At 44.3% G+C, this 20,413-nt stretch overlaps 1 protein-coding gene across 1 annotated transcript in view; it reads left to right on the top strand.

Moving 5' to 3' along the window:
• The window catches only part of LOC126473271 (disintegrin and metalloproteinase domain-containing protein 22), a 1,075,530-nt gene that overhangs the window by 763,373 nt on the left and 291,744 nt on the right, over positions 1-20,413 (top strand). The window contains exon 6 of the mRNA XM_050100225.1: positions 2,370-2,516. Within this exon, the coding sequence (XP_049956182.1) occupies positions 2,370-2,516 (147 nt within the window). The remainder of the gene's footprint in view (positions 1-2,369; positions 2,517-20,413) is intronic.

The following is a 20,413-nucleotide window of genomic DNA, read 5'->3' as shown; positions in this document are numbered from 1 at the left end:
CAGTTACAACTGTACAGGAAAAAAAAAATCTACTTCTGAACTCACTCACGTCATTGGACATTGGACTTACCTGATGCCTGATATAAGCTTTTATATGAAAGAAAATTGAAACCTGCAGAAGAAGACTTGGTATAATTCTTGAGGAAACGTAGTGGCCGCCTCAAAATATTTTAATGCATTTTTATGGTTTTATGCTTGTTCCAGCATTATCCATTACCTCGAAGGAAACGAATCATTGACAAATAATCAACAGGAATTCAGATAATATAGTTCTTGTGAAACGCACCTAATTCTTTTCTTCTACGAAGTAATCAGTGCTATCGAAATGCGGTGTCAAATTGATTCCATATTTTTAGATTTCCAGAAGGCTTTTGGCCGTTCTTAACGGGCGATTTCTAATCAAATTGTGTCCCTATGACGTATCGTCTCATTTGGGCGATTAAATTCGTGAGCTCCTGTCAGAAAGGTCATAGTTCGTAATGACTGACGGAAAGTCATCGAGTAAAACAGAAGTAATACCTGGCGTTCCTCTGCTGTTCCTGATTTACATAAACGACATAGGAGACTAGCTGAGCAACCCTCTTAGATTGTTTGCAGATGACGCTGTCATTTACCGTCTTCTAAAGTCATCTGATGATCAAACCCAATTGCAAAACTGTTCAGGCAAGATATCTGTGCGGTGCGACAAGTGGCAATTGACTCTAAATAATGAAAAGTATGAAGTCATCCACATGGGTACTGAAAGGAATCCGCTAAATTTCGTTTACACGATAAATCATACAAATCTAAAGGCTGTAAATTCAGACAAGTACTTTTGGATTACGGCTAAGAGCTGTGTCGTTGATGTATTGGAGAAGGTTCAAGGGTGGAGTGGTTTGGGAGTTTGGCCGCATATATGAGATAAAGGATTAACCATTGGAAGGAAAAAAATGACTTCTTGTCTTTTTTTTTTTCTTTGGTTTTATTTCACATCCTAGCCCCACTAGCTTCACAATGGTCAAACAAGCCGCTCTTGCCTGGGTTTCATAGATTGGTAGCATAGATTTATCTTTTTGAAGATTACAATATTTATGAAATATTTCAGAAGATGCTGATGATGAAAATTCTTTTATGACATATGGGGAAAATACTGTGTGGGCTCCTAGTACCTACAGTGTAGCAATGTTGATGGGTATAGGATTGATGCACATTTTTCGTGTAGGAAGACGTATATGTGTATGGGGAAAAGATCGTATGGCTGAGCTGTTGGTCTTAGACTGGTGATAGAACTGTGACTGGGGAGAGGTGAATGCTGGAACCCTCACTGGATGGGATTGGTAAGGGAAGGATTTGAATGGTAGTATGAGACTGCAGCTTGATGATCTTGTAGTGTATGACTGGGATCATTGATCTCCTCTGCCCTCTCAGCTTTGGCAGTAATGGCCATTCTGACTTGGCGGAAAGGGGGGGGGGGAGATACACCAAAAATCAAGCAGATTTGTCGATTAGAGTTTGCTTCGTACACCCGACAAAATCTGGACAGTCTCACTGACAGCAGTGTCAACCTGCTTGGTGCAAGCAGATGAACTCCACAAAGGTGAGGTGAACTCTGCAGCAGAGGGCTGGTTAGTAACTCTTCATTCCAGCCACTTCATTGGGATTTTAAAGTAAGCAACGGGAGTGGGCAGACTAAACTGGGGTGGATTCGCTGCTGAAGATTAAGTTTGCCTCATACTGAGAATGGATAGCTGTTACAATTAAAATAGAAGACAGGTTGTTGGAGTGTGCGATAACGTTGGAAATTGGAAAATATCTTCAGCTGTGGTAAGGGGACAAAGAGAGTTCTTGTGGTGACTGGGTTGTCAATCAGTTGGATGGGATGGTGAGTTCTTGTATAGTGGGGGTTGGATTTGCTTTGGGGTTATTAAAATATGTGGGATTTGGTTCACTGGAGGCAAGGGCTTACCCATCGAAGGTAGGGAGAGAGTTGCAGCCTCGCTCCTCTAGAAAGCGATCCACATAAACTTTATCACAATCTGTCTCGCCAAACAGAGCACGTAATGCATACTGCCTAGTAGCAAGTTTACCCATAAGTAGTTATGTTAAACTATCGACACTAATTCGTCATTCAATGCGAAACCAATAAAACTCGCACCCTGCTCATCCTCCTCCCCCCCCCCCCCCCCTCCCGCCCTAATCTTTGGAGAGCATGTCCTCGGTACGCTCTTGATTGCAGGTATTGCAGGGGAGAGAGCAAGTTGAAGCATAGTATATAAAGATAGTAGTATTTGTAATGCCTTCGCATTTGTCCTGTTGAATCTACTGTAAAACTAAATGATCGTAGAACGACAGAGTGAAACCTAACGGATATGTTACGTGATGGCCCGCAGGAGATCGAGCACTGCTACTACCACGGCACGGTGAAAGACTACCCGGGCGCGACGGCAGCCTTCCACACGTGCAACGGCGTCAGCGGCGTCATCCACGTGGGCAACGAGACGTTCGTCATCCACCCCTTCTACGGCGGCGACCTCTCGGTGAGTTCCAGGCCAACGCCCGGCGCTACGCTGCAATGCCGCGCTTGTGCTTACGCTGTAGACGTAGAGGCCACGCCCACTGTGTTATCGTGATGCCTACTTTCAGGGGTCTCAGTGGATGCTTTTACTGCTCTGACACCTACGTTCGCATACTGTCCCCTATCCAATCAGGACGCTACACGTGTCTAGCGTTGTCTCAACGTAGAATTAAACAGCCAATCGGTTGCACATGAGCGGCAGGTACATTGACCAAGTTTCGACAACTACTAGGGGTGTCTTCATCAGAAAGAACTGTTGCTAAAGCGTAAAACTACATTGCTAAAAAGCAATAGTCAAAATTTGGAGCAGCTGTGCTCAAGTCTGATGTTGTTGGGCACACGTGGCAAAGACTAGAATATTTTATTTTACTTTTGATTTGAGCATAGTTGCTCCAAATTCTGACTAGTGTAATTTTACGATTTAGCAGCAGTTCATTCTGATGAAGACATCCCTAGTAGGTATCGAAACCTAGGTCAATGTACCAACTATTTATGTCCAACTGGTTGCATGTTTAATCCTATGTTGAAACTGGTATACAGTTGCTGAATAACAACCATGTTCAAAACTGTTATTTATTTCTAGTTTTCACTCTCTACATCCAGAAGTAGAGCGAGCTATTTGAGATATGGGTCATCATGAAGCCACAGCTCCTCTCGTCCAGCTATCAGGCGCGCTGGTAGTGGGGCAGAGGGGTTCGCAATTTGGGATAAACTGAAGGATTACCTGTTACGACATACGACTTACTACCAAGGATACCTACTTAAAGCCCTGGTCAGAGCCAGAGGATTACAACTATTTTTAATTTGTTTCTGACACAATGTTGTCCCTCGTCCTAGACAAAAATCAAAAATATTTCTGTGTGTGTTTTGGTGCAATAGCGGTGTGGGAGGGGGGTGTATGTACGTATGTAACAGAGAGAGAGAGAGAGAGAGAGAGAGAGAGAGAGAGAGAGAGAGAGAGGGGGGGGGGGGGGGGAGATTTTGTAAGTGTTTTACACTGAGAATGGGTTGTGAAGCACCATTGATATTATTGGCAGCCAGTTATGAGCCTTTAACCACTACATCAAAACTACTGTTATCGTGACAAATAAAAACGTCACAGTAAATATTAGAGGCTGGGTGAGTATAAAATACGCACGCAAACTGCAAAGATAAGGTGGTCACGTCAAGACATCTAACAATATTACATAAACAAATCTCCGCAAATGTCTGGTTTACCAGTTTGGCGTATCGTGGTTGCCTGTTCTTGCAAAATAAATGCAATGTTTGTAACACCATCCTCTGAAAGAATACCAAATGATATTCTTTCCTCTTGCTGCCTAGACAAGTTCATACACTTTTGTACGATCTTCTATGGGTGTCGTTTCCTTTCTGTAAAAATCTACATCTACATCTACATCTACATTTACATCTACATTTATACTCCGCAAGCCACCCAACGGTGTGTGGCGGAGGGCACTTTACGTGCCACTGTCATTACCTCCCTTTCCTGTTCCAGTCGCGTATGGTTCGCGGGAAGAACGACTGTCTGAAAACCTCCGTGCGCGCTCGAATCTCTCTAATTTTACATTCGTGATCTCCTCGGGAGGTAGAAGTAGGGGGAAGCAATATATTGGATACCTCATCCAGAAACGCACCCTCTCGAAACCTGGCGAGCAAGCTACACCGCGATGCAGAGCGCCTCTCTTGCAGAGTCTGCCATTTGAGTTCGTTAAACATCTCCGTAACGCTATCACGGTTACCAAATAACCCTGTGACGAAACGCGCCGCTCTTCTTTGGATCTTCTCTATCTCCTCCATCAACCCGATCTGGTACGGATCCCACACTGATGAGCAATACTCAAGTATAGGACGAACGAGTGTTTTGTAAGCCACCTCCTTTGTTGATGGACTACATTTTCTAAGGACTCTCCCAATGAATCTCAACCTGGTATCCGCCTTACCAACAATTAATTTTATACGATCATTCCACTTCAAATCGTTCCGCACGCACACTCCCAGATATTTTACAGAAATAAATGCTACCAGTGTTTGTTCCGCTATCATATAATAATACAATAAACGATCCTTCTTTCTTTGTATTCGCAATACATTACATTTGTCTATGTTAAGGGTCAGTTGCCACTCCCTGCACCAAGTGCCTATCCGCTGCAGATCTTCCTGCATTTCGCTACAATTTTCTAATGCTGCAACTTCTCTGATTACTACAGCATCATCCGCGAAAAGCCGCATGGGACTTCCGACACTATCTACTAGATCATTTATATATATTGTGAAAAGCAATGGTCCCATAACACTCCCCTGTGGCACGCCAGAGGTTACTTTAACGTCTGTAGACGTCTCTCCATTGATAACAACATGCTGTGTTCTGTTTGCTAAAAACTCTTCAATCCAGCCACACAGCTGGTCTGATATTCCGTAGGCTCTTACTTTGTTTATCAGGCGACAGTGCGGAACTGTATCAAACGCCTTCCGGAAGTCAAGAAAAATAGCATCTACCTGGTAGCCTGTATCTAATATTTTCTGGGTCTCATGAACAAATAAAGCGAGTTGGGGCTCACACGATCGCTGTTTCCGGAATCCATGTTGATTCCTACATAGTAGATTCTGGGTTTCCAAAAACGACATGATACTCGAGCAAAAAACATGTTCTAAAATTCTACAACAGATCGACGTCAGAGATATAGGTCTATAGTTTTGCGCATCTGCTCGACGACCCTTCTTGAAGACTGGTACTACCTGTGCTCTTTTCCAATCATTTGGAACCTTCCGTTCCTCTAGAGACTTGCGGTACACGGCTGTTAGAAGGGAGGCAAGTTCTTTTGCGTACTCTGTGTAGAATCGAATTGGTATCCCGTCAGGTCCAGTGGACTTTCCTCTGTTGAGTGATTCCAGTTGCTTTTCTATTCCTTGGACACTTATTTCGATGTCAGCCATTTTTTCGTTTGTGCGAGGATTTAGAGAAGGAACTGCAGTGCGGTCTTCCTCTGTGAAACAGCTTTGGAAAAAGGTGTTTAGTATTTCAGCTTTACGCGTGTCATCCTCTGTTTCAATGCCATCATCATCCCGGAGTGTCTGTATATGCTGTTTCGAGCCACTTACTGATTTAACGTAAGACCAGAACTTCCTAGGATTTTCTGTCAAGTCGGTACATAGAATTTTACTTTCGAATTCACTGAACGCTTCACGCATAGCCCTCCTTACGCTAACTTTGACATAGTTTAGCTTCTGTTTGTCTGAGAGGTTTTGGCTGCGTTTAAACTTAGAGTGAAGCTCTCTTTGCTTTCGCAGTAGTTTCCTAACTTTGTTGTTGTACCACGGTGGGTTTTTCCCGTCCCTCACAGTTTTACTCGGCACGTACCTGTCTAAAACGCATTTTACGATTGCCTTGAACTTTTTCCATAAACACTCAACATTGTCAGTGTCGGAACAGAAATTTTGATCTGTTAGGTAGTCTGAAATCTGCCTTCTATTACTCTTTCTAAACAGATAAATCTTCCTCCCTTTTTTTATATTCCTACTAACTTCCATATTCAGGGATGCTGCAACGGCCTTATGATCACTGATTCCCTGTTCTGTACATACAGAGTCGAAAAGTTCGGGTCTGTTTGTTATCAGTAGGTCCAAGATGTTATCTCCACGAGTCGGTTCTCTGTTTAGTTGCTCGAGGTAATTTTCGGATAGTGCACTCAGTATAATGTCACTCGCTGCTCTGTCCCTACCACCCGTCCTAAACATATGAGTGTCCCAGTCTATATCTGGTAAATTGAAATCTCCACCTAAGACTATAACATGCTGAGAAAATTTATGTGAAATGTATTCCAAATTTTCTCTCAGTTGTTCTGCCACTAATGCTGCTGAGTCGGGAGGTCGGTAAAAGGAGCCAATTATTAACCTAGCTCGGTTGTTGAGTGTAACCTCCACCCATAATAATTCACAGGAACTATCCACTTCTATTTCACTACAGGATAAACTACTACTAAAAGCGACGAACACTCCACCACCGGTTGCATGCAATCTATCCTTTCTAAACATCGTCTGTACCTTTGTAAAAATTTCGGCAGAATTTATCTCTGGCTTCAACCAGCTTTCTGTACCTATAACGATTTCGGCTTCGGTGCTTTCTATCAGCGCTTGAAGTTCCGGTACTTTACCAACGCAGCTTCGACAGTTTTTTATTCCTACGCTGCTGTTCTCACTGTGATGATGTTTTGGTTGTGGTCAGTCGCCAAACACAACCAACTGCTGTTTGTAGCTAAAGAGAGACCCCATCGAGTTTCAAAATAATTATGTAACTTTACTATTTCGAGTTGGTAGTTAAAACGTTGTGACTATACCTAGCACTGTTAGTGAAAAAGTGCTTCCACCCTCAGAATTCGAACCGGCTACTCCAAGTCAAGAGGTACCGCAATGGTGTGCGTTAGTAACCTCTGCTAAGGAGGATGGAGCAATTATTCAAGATAATATTGCGAGTCGTCCATCTATGGAAGCTTGGAGAATAACCCTAGGCAGAATACGCAACACAGATGCAGCTTCATTGTCCTATTATATGTCACTATAAAGCCATTTTCTGTTTTCTGCTACATTAGAGTGTGAAAGCATCCATAAGCCGTCCTCACACGGGACGACGCTGCTAGCGTTAAAGTGGACACAGACGAGAAATCCAGCCTCACGAAACACAGTGCCAGCACCACATGAGTCGTGCTGGTTAACGTGATGTGCGACTGTAGCGCTCTCCAGCGGAGGCTGTTGTCTGTATCTGGCTCCCAAACCACTCAGTTTGTTCACGAAAATGGACATGCTTAATACTGCTACGGTAGCTCTATTAAAACGCACATTTACTGCCTTGTTCACATGCTAGTCATGTTGCTCCGTCTGTAGTGTAAATAAATAAAAACTTCAGTATCTATAAATATGTTACAGGCAAGAAGAAAAGCTACGTGTCCAGTCAGCAAGGACATTAGCTTGTAAGACTTCACAAAATGACACAACCTCACTCCTGAGAGAGAGCACTCTTGTATTTATATAAAATCTAATATTTCAGGAAATATTCCTTTTAATTTAATAAGAAAATACAGTAGCCTTTTAGAAAACACGAATGTGAAAAAAACATTGGTACAGCAGGACGTGAACCCGCTACGCTTTGTTTCTTAACTCGGAACCTCTACCAACTAAGCTATGCTGAACTTCTAAAACACATGATCTAACATCTCAGAACACTTTATTTGCTGAAATGATATTCACTGACATTTAATTGTTACCAATCCCACCAAGAACGAAGCGTTTTCCACGAAACTTCAAAGTGTCCTTGACTTAGAACGATGTACTTTCGTAATACGGGATTTATAACACGAACCTAGCTAAATACGAAAATTTTCTAGCCACTAGTATGACATTTTCCGTCATTTTATTACAGCCAGTCGTGCCAATAAAGAAGAGTTCCCAATCTGCTGGTGTTTAGAAACAGCATACTGTATATTCATAGAGTGAATGTTATAATATAAAAACCACCTAATAAGTGCTCTAGCTGAAAACAGCAAATACAATATGGCGTCTCGTCAATTCTATATGTGACGCAGAGAACGCTCTTGACTCTTATTGGTTCAATCTTTCGTAGCACTTTGCCGAAATGTCACAGAACTTGTTTTGTTTCACGCTAAACACTGGCTCCTCGCTGCGAAACAGCACGAACTGACGTCACAAAACTCGTACAGCTCCACGTCAACGTTAGCTAACAAGAAACCCATTGAGTGTGAGGTCGCAAAAGGCCACTGATGTTTACGGCTTTCGACGCCCCACATATTTTTTACCATCTAGTCACAATATTGGCTGGTAATGTCAACAGGGTGTGGACCTGGAGGTATCCAATGGTAAGCACAACATGGTGCTACGGAGTGCAGTTGAACTGTTTGGACGACGAGTAACTCAAATGGCTCTGAGCACTATGGGACTTAACATCGGAGGTCATCAATCCCCTAGAACTTAGAACTACTTAAACCTAACTAACCTAAGGACATCACACACATCCATGCCAGAGGCAGGATTTGAACCTGCGACCGTAGCGGTCTCGCGGTTGCAGACTGCAGAGGCAGGATTTGAACCTGCGACCGTAGCGGTCGAGCGGTTCCAGACTGATGCGCCTAGAACCGCTCGGCCACCTCGGCCGACACGAGTAACTCACAACAGTACTACTTTGCCCGTGGTGTTGATTCAAAGCAGAGCAATGGCAACGATAAACAAAGCAAAAATTGCATTATATCTACAACACTTGCAGAATTTGATATTTCGTCATAAAGCAACCCAAGGAATTTCGCAGAGTGAGAAAGAAGTGGAATATGAAATATTAGCGTTTCTGCAAGATGAGTCAGTAGCATGTGTGGCGTCGTATACGCTCGACTGTGAGAACAATGTACATGACGACTACAATGATAACGATACGTGCTTAACAAGTGAAAGTGATACTGAAACAAGTGTCTAGTCATGTAGTTCATAATTCATGTCGGACAGGGGGTTACAAATCCTGTGTACAGTGAAACGCAGGAAAGGACAATCGTTGTCCAAGGAACGGGTACTAAACACAACTACCTATATGGAAGATCATCCGCAGCATAATGTAAAAACAAGTGTGAAAAGATTTTGAGTAAGTCCGCAGTAACATGACCGTGTAGTGCATAAGAAAAACTACGGATATTCAAGGGAGGACAAGTCGCACTTGTTGCAAAAACTGGCGTTTCCACGTTGTAAGGATGCTCAATACAATATACAGGATGTGTATAATAGCGACTTGCTACGTTATGCACATAAAATTGTGCGCGGCATAAATTAAAGTGTTTTCAAGGGAAATAGTGGATTTTTGCATAACTTCAAATAGTGCTACAGAACTGAAGGACGTAGGATTAACGGAATTTCAAACAAAGCGTCAAATTGTCGATGCTCAGCAGTCTGCGGAGCGGATTTGGAAAAGAAATCCATATGAAAGGAACCGTGGAAATCAGAGGTACTAAGAGTGATGTAGCACGATCAAGTAACATCAGTGCCTTAACGCATCCATATAGAATTATGCCGACTATTAATCTGGGTGGTAAATTGGTTCAAAAGTTAATTATTGTGCTGTGAGAATTTGGACGTGCTCTGCCCTCTACGATTTTAAGCAAGAATGGGAAAATGGGCGTAATAGGACTATAACTATGATATGAGCACTGCTTTTGGGCAATAGCTGATCAAAATAATTTGCTTTTGCTTGATTCCTGGTCTGCTTATAAAAATCATACTCCTGTAGAGAAAACTATCCTTCCTGAAAAATGTCTGATATTGCACTCGAACTACTGGTCAAATTCAGCCTGTGGATGTTTGTTTTTTCCGTTTCTATAAAGCATATTATCGCAATATCTGCAGCTATGCCTAAAGGATAGCCAGTTTCTAGATAAGCTCCACGACAGACTGTCTCACATTCGGTCGCATTTCATCACATTCCATCTGTTCTCATTACCCCGTTTTACCAATACGATTGTATATGCATCCTTTGAGAGTGGATTCCTACTTGAACTTCTTGCACTGGTTGTAACTCCCAAGAAATTCGCCTTCGATCTTGATGGTGCGAACCTTCGCTATCACTGTGGCGCGCCATTTTTCATTCGGGTTCATGGTGCAGGATAATGGTCTGTTTCTTGAATGTTGACAATGTCCATTTTGTAAAGTGTAATACATACATCCCATACAAAGCTGATCTCTGCACCCCCCGGACACTCATTTCCGCCCTCCTGATGCACATGGTGAGATATCAGAAGCTAATATTTTCCTGTCTCAAAGCAGGTGTCGACAGATGTGAAAATTACCCAACTATCAGTTTAATAAGTCACAGCTGCAAAATACTAATAAGAATTCTTTACAGACGAATGGAAAAACTAGTAGAAGCCGATCTCGGGGAAGATCAGTTTGGAGGAACACGTGAGGCAATACTGACCTTACGACTTGTCTTAGAAGAAAGTTTAAGGAAAGGCAAACCTACGTTTCTAGCATTTGTAGACTTAGAGAAAGCTTTTGACAATGTTGACTGGAATACTCTATTTCAAATTCTAAAGGTGGTAGGGGTAAAATACAGGGACCGAAAGACTATTTACAATTTGTACAGAAACCAGATGGCAGTTATAAGAGTCAAGGGGCATGAAAGGGAAGCAGTAGTTGGGAATGGAGTGAGACAGGGTTGTAGCCTCTCCCCGATGTCATTCAATCTGTATATTGAGCAAGCAGTGAAGGAAACAAAAGAAAAATTCGGAGTAGGTATTAAAATCCATGGAGAAGAAATAAAAACTTTGAGGTTCGCCGATGACATTGTAATTCTGTCAGAGACAGAAAAGGACTTGGAAGAGCAGTTGAACGGAATGGACAGTGTCTTGAAAGGAGGATATAAGATGAACGTCAACAAAAGCAAAACGAGGATAATGGAATGTAGTCGAATTAAATCACGTGATGCTGAGGGAATTAGATTAGGAAATGAGACACTTAAAGTTGTAAAGGAGTTTTGCTATTTGGAGAGCAAAATAACTGATGATGGTCGAAGTAGAGAAGATATAAAATGTAGACTGGCAATGGCAAGGAAAGCGTTTCTGACAAAGAGAAGTTTGTTAACATCGAGTGTAGATTTAAGTGTCAGGAAGTCGTTTCCGAAAGTATTTGTATGGGGTGTAGCCATGTATGGAAGTGAAATAATAAATAGTTTGGACAAGAAGAGAATAGAAGCTTTCGAAATGTGGTGCTACAGAAGAATGCTGAAGGTTAGATCACATAACTAATGAGGAGGTATTGAATAGAATTTGGAAGAAGAGGAGTTTGTGGCACAACTTGACAAGAAAAAGGGACCGGTTGGTAGGACATGTTCTGAGGCATCAAGGGATCACAAATTTAGCATTGGAGGGCAGCGTGGAGGGTAAAAATCGTAGAGGGAGACCAAGAGATGAATACACTAAGCAGATTCAGAAGGATGTAGGTTGCAGTAAGTACTGGGAGATGAAGAAGCTTGCACAGGATAGGGTACCATGGAGAGCTTCATCAAACCAGTCTCAGGACTGAAGACCACAACAACAAGAACAACACAATTATTAACACAACACTTTCAAATGACCCTTACTAAAGATTGAACTCAATGGATACCTTGTAAATCGTCCCGTATGCGGACGGCGTAAGGATTTTCTGCTAATTCAGGCCTTCCCAACGTGTGGTCCGCGGACCCATTTCACCAAATCGTGTAAAATAGTGAGTAAAATTATAGTCTAAAAATGTAAAAATGAAATTCATCTTTTTTTTCGTGTGAATAACATGTGTACTTTTACTTCAGGTCGTATTCCCAAGCAGACTTTGCGGTTCCTGAGTGAGAACGAATACACAGTTTAGTGCCGGAGAATGCGGCTTCTCTGATCGACTGTTTCGCAACAATTCGGGGGTCGTTTGTGCGCCGGCTCACGGCGCTAGATGCGCTGAAACCTTTGACGCATGCGCGGAGCGAGCTTTGTCGGATTTATTATGTGAAAACGCTGCAAGTACTCCATTGGTTGCAATATCCTGTGGAAGTGGAATAACCAAGAAGCGTAAGTACAACGAAAGCTATTTAGAAGTGGGCTTTATGGAGACAAAGAAGGGTAAAGCTCAGTGTGTAATTTGTGCGCGAGTCCGTCCGAACAGTTCAATGGTTCCAGTTAAATTGCACCGTCATTTTGAAGGTACTCACCCGGATTTCCAGGCTAAAGGCATCGATTTTTTCAAAAGGAAGACTGCTGAACTAGCTGCTTCTCAGCATTGCATGAAAACTCATGCAAAAACAATTAATAAAAATCCATTAAAAGCTTCTTTCTTGGTTAGTTATCGAGTTACAAAAACAGGCAAAGCTCATACCATTGCATAAAATCTCATAAAGCCCTGTGTTAATGATATTGTTTCTTGCATGCTAGACGAATTGGGAACATGGCACGTGCATTAAGAAGTTTTCAGTTCCCATGGGTTTCGCTCTGAAATTTAAAGTCACTGTGCTCTTGACTGACGAGGGGTCCGCCACGGATTTTCGACTGAAGAAGCGGTCCGACAGCTGAAAAGGTTTGGAAGCCCTGTGCTAATTGTTTCCAGCACTGAAAATAAATTTTGGTCCGCGCAGACTCGTGTGGTAGCAGCTGTTGTATTGACAGTACGGAATGCAGTCGAAGCGTGCACCAGACGTTAAGGCTTTCCCTAGTCGCCATTGCAACAAAAGAGACTCGGAGAGTGCGCTGTACAAAACAGGAAATCTTTTCCCGCGCGACGGCGCTAGACAATGTGTCAAAGACGACGAGAAGGTGACGCAGGTGCAGGAGAGCTGTGAACACGTGCGGCCGTGGCGCTGCACGTGGCCGGGCTAACGACGCAAGCGCCAGGCAGCCGCTGTCCCGCCGGCGCCGCCGACGCCGCCGCCTTTTGTCCCGCAGCGGCCCGGCCCGCCGCTGTTAATGACGGCGTCCTCCAGACGACAGAAAGAAAGGAAAGCGACGAAAATGAGAGGCAGAAAGAATGGCCGATCGATACTGCGGTATTATCGATATTTTCTCTTCCGGGAAGCTGCGGCGGCGGCCTCGAGATCATATCTCACCCAGTAGAAAGCGAAGGCGCGGATGGGAAAGAAAGAAAGGAAGAGGATAAGGGTGGGAGGAGCAGAGAGGGCGGGAGAGGAGGAGGCACTGCGCAAACACAGGCCGGCCCGAGAGCCGCCGCAGAGGATTCCAGCCAAAATAAACACATTCGCGAACGCATTAATACTGCCCACGAACGTACTCCGTTCGCGGACTGCCGAAAAACTCTTTCGACTGTTTTTCAGAACTTGTGATTCTCTTCGCGTGTTTTTCTTATCTGAAGCTCTTCGGGGGGCTTAAAAGTGATTTGCCGTCGGGTGTGACGCACTTGATTGCGAATCACAAATTAAATATAACGAAAAGGTTGAGTCTGTTTCTGAAGGAAAACATGCTGAACGATGCAGGCCGCCAGATAAACACTAACGATGCAATTTTAACTGTGTGTTCTTCGAACCGAGAGCGGGAGAAAGTTTATAGAGCCATATGGACCTAATTATCTACATCTGCATACACTGCCTGACAATGAAACTCTCAGAAGCGGAGGAGGAAACGAAATGAAACATCACGGATTGAGATGGTGTATGATATTATTACAGTGAGTACAAAACTGAGTCCAATTTACGAGGCACTTGGCAGTATAAGGGCATTTATCAGTATAACGTTTCACCCCTTCTGGAGTGGATGGAAACTCTGATTCGCTTGGGAATGGTGTCTTCTCCTTAGGCAATATGGCCTACACCTGTTCGTCCGACCTTGAAGTGCTAGATACAGACTCTGGACGGAGTTGACTTCTCAGTTGGTCTAAACATTTTCTATCGTGATCTGGAGATCTCGCTGGTCACGGGAGTACCTCAGCACCACGCAGGAAGTTCTGGAGCATGTGCCACGTGTGGAGGAGCATTGTCCGGTTGTAAAATGGCACATAAGGAGGCAGTATGTCCTTCACCTAACGGCACCTCTTACCAGGTCGCCACCGCACTCGGCGACGTTGGCCATTCAGATTACTGCTGAACACAACTGGACGCAGTACATCAGCAGTCCATACTACCTGGTCACAACACCAGTCCAAATGCAGCCAGTTGTTGATCTAACAGAATTACATTTTCCTGGAGACATACTGAGTCTCAACCTTACCTTCAGTGAAGAGAGAGGCTGAAGTGACCGAGCGAGATAGTGCAGAGGTTAGCACATTGGACTCGAATTTGCGAGGACGATCGTTCAAACCCGCGTCTGGCCAACCTGATTTCGGTTTCCCATGATTTCCCCAAATCGCTGCAGGAAATTGCTGGGGTGGTTCAAAAAAAATGGTTCAAATGGCTCTGAGCACTATGGGACTTAACTGCTGTGGTCATCAGTCCCCTAGAACTTAGAACTACTTAAACCTAACTAACCTAAGGACATCACACACATCCATGCCCGAGGCAGGATTCGAACCTGCGACCGTAGCAGTCACGCGGTTGCAGACTGCAGCGACTAGAACCGCATGGCCACTCCGGCCGGCTGGGGTGGTTCCTTTGAACGGACACGGCCAACTTCCTTCCCCATTCTTCCCAAATCCGATGGGACCAGTGTCCTTGCTGTTTGGTCCCTTCCCCCAAATCAACCAACCAATCTGAAGTAAGGTGTTGGGGAGGGCACTGGACTAGTGTAATGCGAGCAGTCGTGTTGGCCACAGTGCCAGGGTGGTGTAGTTGCTAACACATCTGCCTAGTAAGGCCGGCACGGTAGCTCAACGTGTTCGGTCAGGGAGCCGGTTGGTCTCTGTAATAAAAAAACTGAGTGGAAGGATCAACCACTGAACTTGAACAGGATGTCTTGCAACGTCCGCAACGACCAAACATAACGATCGATAATGAACAAAATGAAAAAAAAAGTAAGCAGGAAGACCGAGTTCAAGTCCCGGCCTTGGCACAAATTTTAATTCGTTACTTCAGCCGCTCGTGTTGTGGTGTTAACGGAATCCTAAGCATGGGACAGTAATTCCTTAATCCAGTACTGCTAGTCTCCGAACAATGGTGCGTGTGTGTGAAATCTTACGGGACTTAACTGCTACGGTCATCAGTCCCTAAGCTTACACACTACTTAACCTAAATTATCCTAAGGACAAAAAAAAAAAAGAAAACACACACACACACACACACACACACACACATGCCCGAGGGAGGACTCGAACCTCCGCCGGGACCAGCTGCACAGTCCATGACTGCAGCGCCTAAGACCGTTCGGCTAATCCCGCGCGGCCCGAACAATGGTGCTGGACGGCGAAGAATACGGTAGATAGTGCATTACTCTTCTCGAATGGCTGGCGCAGATGTGAAGGGGTTACGGCGTGCTCGGTGCACAATACAACGATCGTCCCATGTGATTGCCAGATGTGGTCATCAGTGACGTTGACGACATGTATACCTGCCTACATGTTCCCATGCAGTCCAACATCGGGGCACTGCCACATCCGAATGCCCCACAAAGTTGGATGTTGCATGATTTGACCAGACAGTCAAATGGAGACCAACAATGATGCCACTTCGAAACTCTGCCAGGTCTGACATTGCTGTCCCATACAAGTAGCTGGCATTACCGTGTCTTTCTCAGTGACCACTCAGCATTTGATGCTATTCATATGCCTTATATACCCTACCAGGCCTGGTAAGGACATTAAACACGAGCAAAACTAGTGTACACTGGTGGCCGTTCTGTCGCAGAGCATTGGAGCTCTAAATATTTACCCACCCGCCGATGGTGTGTGCGTGTGCGAAGTTACAATGACATCCGATTATGTCTTCAGCGTTCTTCACTTTTTTTGTTAGACAGTATATATAATCCACAAGTCACTGTAGAGCGCATGGCGTGGTTTATTTCATACCAATCGTAGCGATTGACCGTCCTATGCCGATCATCTACAAAGCTAAGGAAAAATGCCTGTTTCCCTCTGTACGCACCCAACATCTCGTTTCTTCTGCCGACCTGTTACGATCCCAACTGTATGATGTATGCTCTTGCGCCTACTTGATGAGGATTAAAACGCAGGACCAGTAACCTGAATATCGGCGCATACCCTATTGAAAGCAATGTTCTGTACAGATGCATTGCACATTCTCCGAATCCTTGCAACAGCAGTGCTCATTTACACGTTTGCTCAAGCGAGCAAGAAATCGAGCGCCAACATGAAAGAATAGGAGTCTCATGGTCAAACGTGCCACAAAACACACATTCGTGCTACACACGCAGAAAACAAGCTATTATGGCGTCGAGTGCCAAGGGAGGAGCGCGAAAGCTTGACTTTTCTTGGAAAAATAATATCTTAGAGGACGAATATTCGTGTCGAAATTATTTGAGGATTAGCAAAGCTAGTTACCGATTCCTAGTAGAACTTGCGCAGCAGAAATTAACGGAATAGGACACTGTGATGGGAAACACAATAAAACCTTCCGAGAAGTTATGGATTACTCTGAGATTTTTTGCCGCTGGTGAATTTGAGCAGTTCGTAGTACCAAAGTCGTTTATCAAAATATGCGTGGTAACTGGAGTTTTTGACATAATTCTAGAAGTCCGTGGAAAGGGTTATTTGAATTTGAGTGAAAGACAACCGCAAACAGATTATTAAAATGGTTCAAATAGCTCTAAGCGCTATGGGACTTAACATCTGAGGTCATAAGTCCCCTAGACTTAGAACTACTGAAACCTAACTAAGCTAAGGACATCATACACATCCATGCCCGAGGCAGGATTCGAACCTGCGACCGTAGCAGCAACGCGGTTCCGGACTGAAGCGCCTAGTACCGCTCGGCCACAGCGGCCGGCAAACAGATTATTAAAGATCTAATTGTTATTGTATAATGATTGTATCACATACCAATAAAATTTTATTCCAGTGCGTCAGAATATGCTCCCGTCAGTCAAATATGTGTCTAATATACGAAGTCTGCCATAAAGTCATACTTTCGTTACATAAACAGTCTCACTGCTAACACCTCTTCGAGGCGTCTATGGCATCGCTCCCTCTCTCTCTCTCTCTCTCTCTCTCTCTCTCTCTCTCTCTCTCTCTCTCTACCGTACATTGAAGACTGTCGAATCACAAAATTGAGGGACATCAGCCGGTATGTAAGTTGGACGGGAACGCAATATCATCAGTTTTTCCAGCTCGCTCTGAATATGAATGAGCGGCTGACAGCCGAAATACAATGAAGTAACAAAACTCATGTGATACTTTTTAATATCGTGTCCGACCTCCTTTTGCCTTGTGTAGTGCAGCAACGCAACGTGGCATGGATTCAAGTCGTTACTAGTCCCTTGCAGAAAAACAGAGCCGTTATGCCTCTACAGCCGTCCATAATTGCGAAAATGTTGCCAATACAGGATTTTGTGCACGAACAGGTCTCTTGATTATGTCCAATGATTTATCGATGGCATTCAGGTCGGGTGATCTGAGTGGCCAAATAATTCGCTAGAATTCTCCAGAATGTTCTTCAAACCTATCGCGAACAATTGTGGCCCGGTGACATGGCACGTTGTCATCCATGAAAACTCCTTCGCTGTTTGGAAACATGAAATCCAAGAATGGCTGCAAATGCTATCCAAGTAGCCGAACATAACCATTTCCAGTCAGTGATCGGTTCAGTTGGACCCACACTATTATGGAGCCACCACAAGCTTTGCCGGCTTGAGTGGCCGAGCGGTTCTAGGCGCTTCAGTCTGGAACCGCGCGACCGCTACGGTCGCAGGATCGAATTCTGCTTCGGGCATGGATGTGTGTGATGTCCTTAGGTTAGTAAGGTTTAAGTAGTTCTAAGTCCTAGGGGACTGATGACCTCAGCAGTTAAGTCCCAGCCGACCGGAGGGGCCGTGCGGTTCTAGGCGCTACAGTCTGGAACCGAGCGACCGCTACGGTCGCAGGTTCGAATCCTGCCTCGAGCATGGATGTGTGTGATGTCCTTAGGCTAGTTAAGTTTACTTAGTTCTAAGTTCTAGGCGAGTGATGACCTCAGAAGTTAAGTCGCATAGTGCTCGGAGCCAGTTAAGTCCCATAGTGCTCAGAGTCATTTGAACCACCACAAGTTTTCACAGTGCCTTGTTGACAACTTGGGTCCATGGCTTCGATGGGTCTGTGCCACACTCGAACCCTACAATCAGCTCTTACGAACTGAAATCGGGACCCATCCAACCAGGCCACAGTTATCCAGTGGTCTAGTGTCCAACAGATGTGATCACGAGACCAGGAGAGGCGCTAAAGGCAATGTCGTGCTGTTAGCAAAGCCACTCGCGTCGGTCGTCTGCTGCCATAGCCCATTAACGCCAAGTTTCTTCATACTATCCAAACGGAGACGTTTTTTCACGCAGTGTTCCTTGTCTGTTAGCATTGAGAACTCTACGCAAGCGCCGCTGCGCTCGGTCGTTAAGTAAAGGCCGTCGGCCACCGCGTTGTCTGTGGTGAGAGGTAATACCTGAGATACGGTATTCTCGGCACACTTTTGACAGTATGGCTGTCGGAATATTGAATTCCCTAACGATTTCCGAAATGGAATACCCCATGCGTCTAGACCCAACTACCATTCCTCGTTCAAAGTCTATTAATTCCCGTGGTGCAGCCATAATCACGTCGAAAACCTTAGCTCCGCCAATGCACTGCTCTTTTGTACGCGATACTACCGCCTTATGTACATGTGCATATCGCTACCCCATCACCTTTGTTACCGCCATCTATTAGCAGCAAACAAAGTTTGGTTTCGTCTAAATTCCCGCAATTTAATGGATCAAGTAATACGCCCGTGATAATATGAAGATTCATCCACTTTTGTTTGCGACCTACACACTGTTAACATACAGTATATTCCTGTTAATGCTTTGTTACGTTTGCCCTTGTTGTGACAGTATTTACTTGTGATTTCAAAAAGTCACAGCTTTAGTTAGTACTGTTCAGTTTAAACATTCAGTTGCTGTTTGACACATTCTGCCATCTTCCCCCTCCAAATCACTGCAGAGCATAAGCTTTGCTTGAAATCACACGTGTGAGTGAAAGCTACGGCTTCTATCGGCAATATTTGTGTACCATCGCATGCGCTTTCGCCCCTGAATGTAGACTTCCCTTCGGTTCCGTGAAACATACAGAGACATGATTACGGTTGCGAGTTCAGGCAGTCTGCTCAAATCTGCAAAACCGCTTGCTGTAGAAAGTTTTTATTGAAACCACGGCTGGTTCCACTACAATTTAGGTGCATCCTCAAGTGATATAATTGTGTCTACAACATTATTTTAGACTGTCCTGAAGCCTCCGTTTCACGTCATTGATAAATTACAACCCACTAGAAGCGTTTATCATATTGGTAAAATAGGAGGTGTCCCATATTATCAGCTAGAGGCGACGCGGGCACTGCCACGAGGAGCGCTGGACTAACTAGAGGCCTAGCCAACCATCAATGAAGAAAACTTCGTTGGCCGTGGTATCTAAAAACTCATCGAAGCAACTTCACAAAACTATTTTTGTGCGCTAAAAGGAACGTGTGTATATGCAATAAGACTTCTGTTCGCCTTCCCTTTACATGAGCGCCCTATTTCATACCGCTTCTTAATACTGCCACAGATATTTAGCCGCTATGACGTGGCCAAGATGTTCACCAATAATCTCGTAATCGGTTTCTTTCAGTGCGCTCTGACAATTGTCGAGAAGTTGTCCACATAGGGAGCTACCATCCACTACACCGAGCGGAAGTATTGTCCAAGTCTTTCCGCGTTTACAATGCTTTACAGTACGCAGGAACGTCCTCACCGTGCGAACTGATACTGGCGATGGCTCCATCTGATAAATCTTTTACGTATGTCGAGGACATTATAGGTCGTACTACGCTTCTTTGGAGCACGCCCAATTTTTCTTTCGTTTCTGTTTAACATTCGGTGTCCAGTGTAACGAACTAGGTTCTATTAGTTAAAAATTTACTGAATCAATCACATATCTAAATATCTTCCTGTTTCGGGATACAGCCCGAAGTACATCTATGACATGAACCTGACATGCGTAACAACAGTCTGGGAAGTGCACCCGTTTGAAATCAAGAACTGCAGTTCGTTTGGACCAGTTATGTTGATTATACGCAGTTTAACCATTGCTGCAGCCTGAGTGGAAATGTAGGTAATGTGATTGACAGGCGTAACTCTTGTAGTCTCTTCTAGAGGCGTCCATGACCAAGTAACTTAGTTACTGACAATACAGTTTTTTTAAATTATATTGGTATCACTCCATTACTATAGAGGGTGGTCCATTGATCGTGACAGG

This window comes from Schistocerca serialis, chromosome 4 (genome assembly GCF_023864345.2).
Source record: "Schistocerca serialis cubense isolate TAMUIC-IGC-003099 chromosome 4, iqSchSeri2.2, whole genome shotgun sequence".
In the NCBI taxonomy this organism is placed as follows: Eukaryota; Metazoa; Arthropoda; class Insecta; order Orthoptera; family Acrididae; genus Schistocerca; species Schistocerca serialis.
Note: the sequence above shows the minus strand (reverse complement) of the source record. Positions and strands in the feature narration are given on the sequence as shown.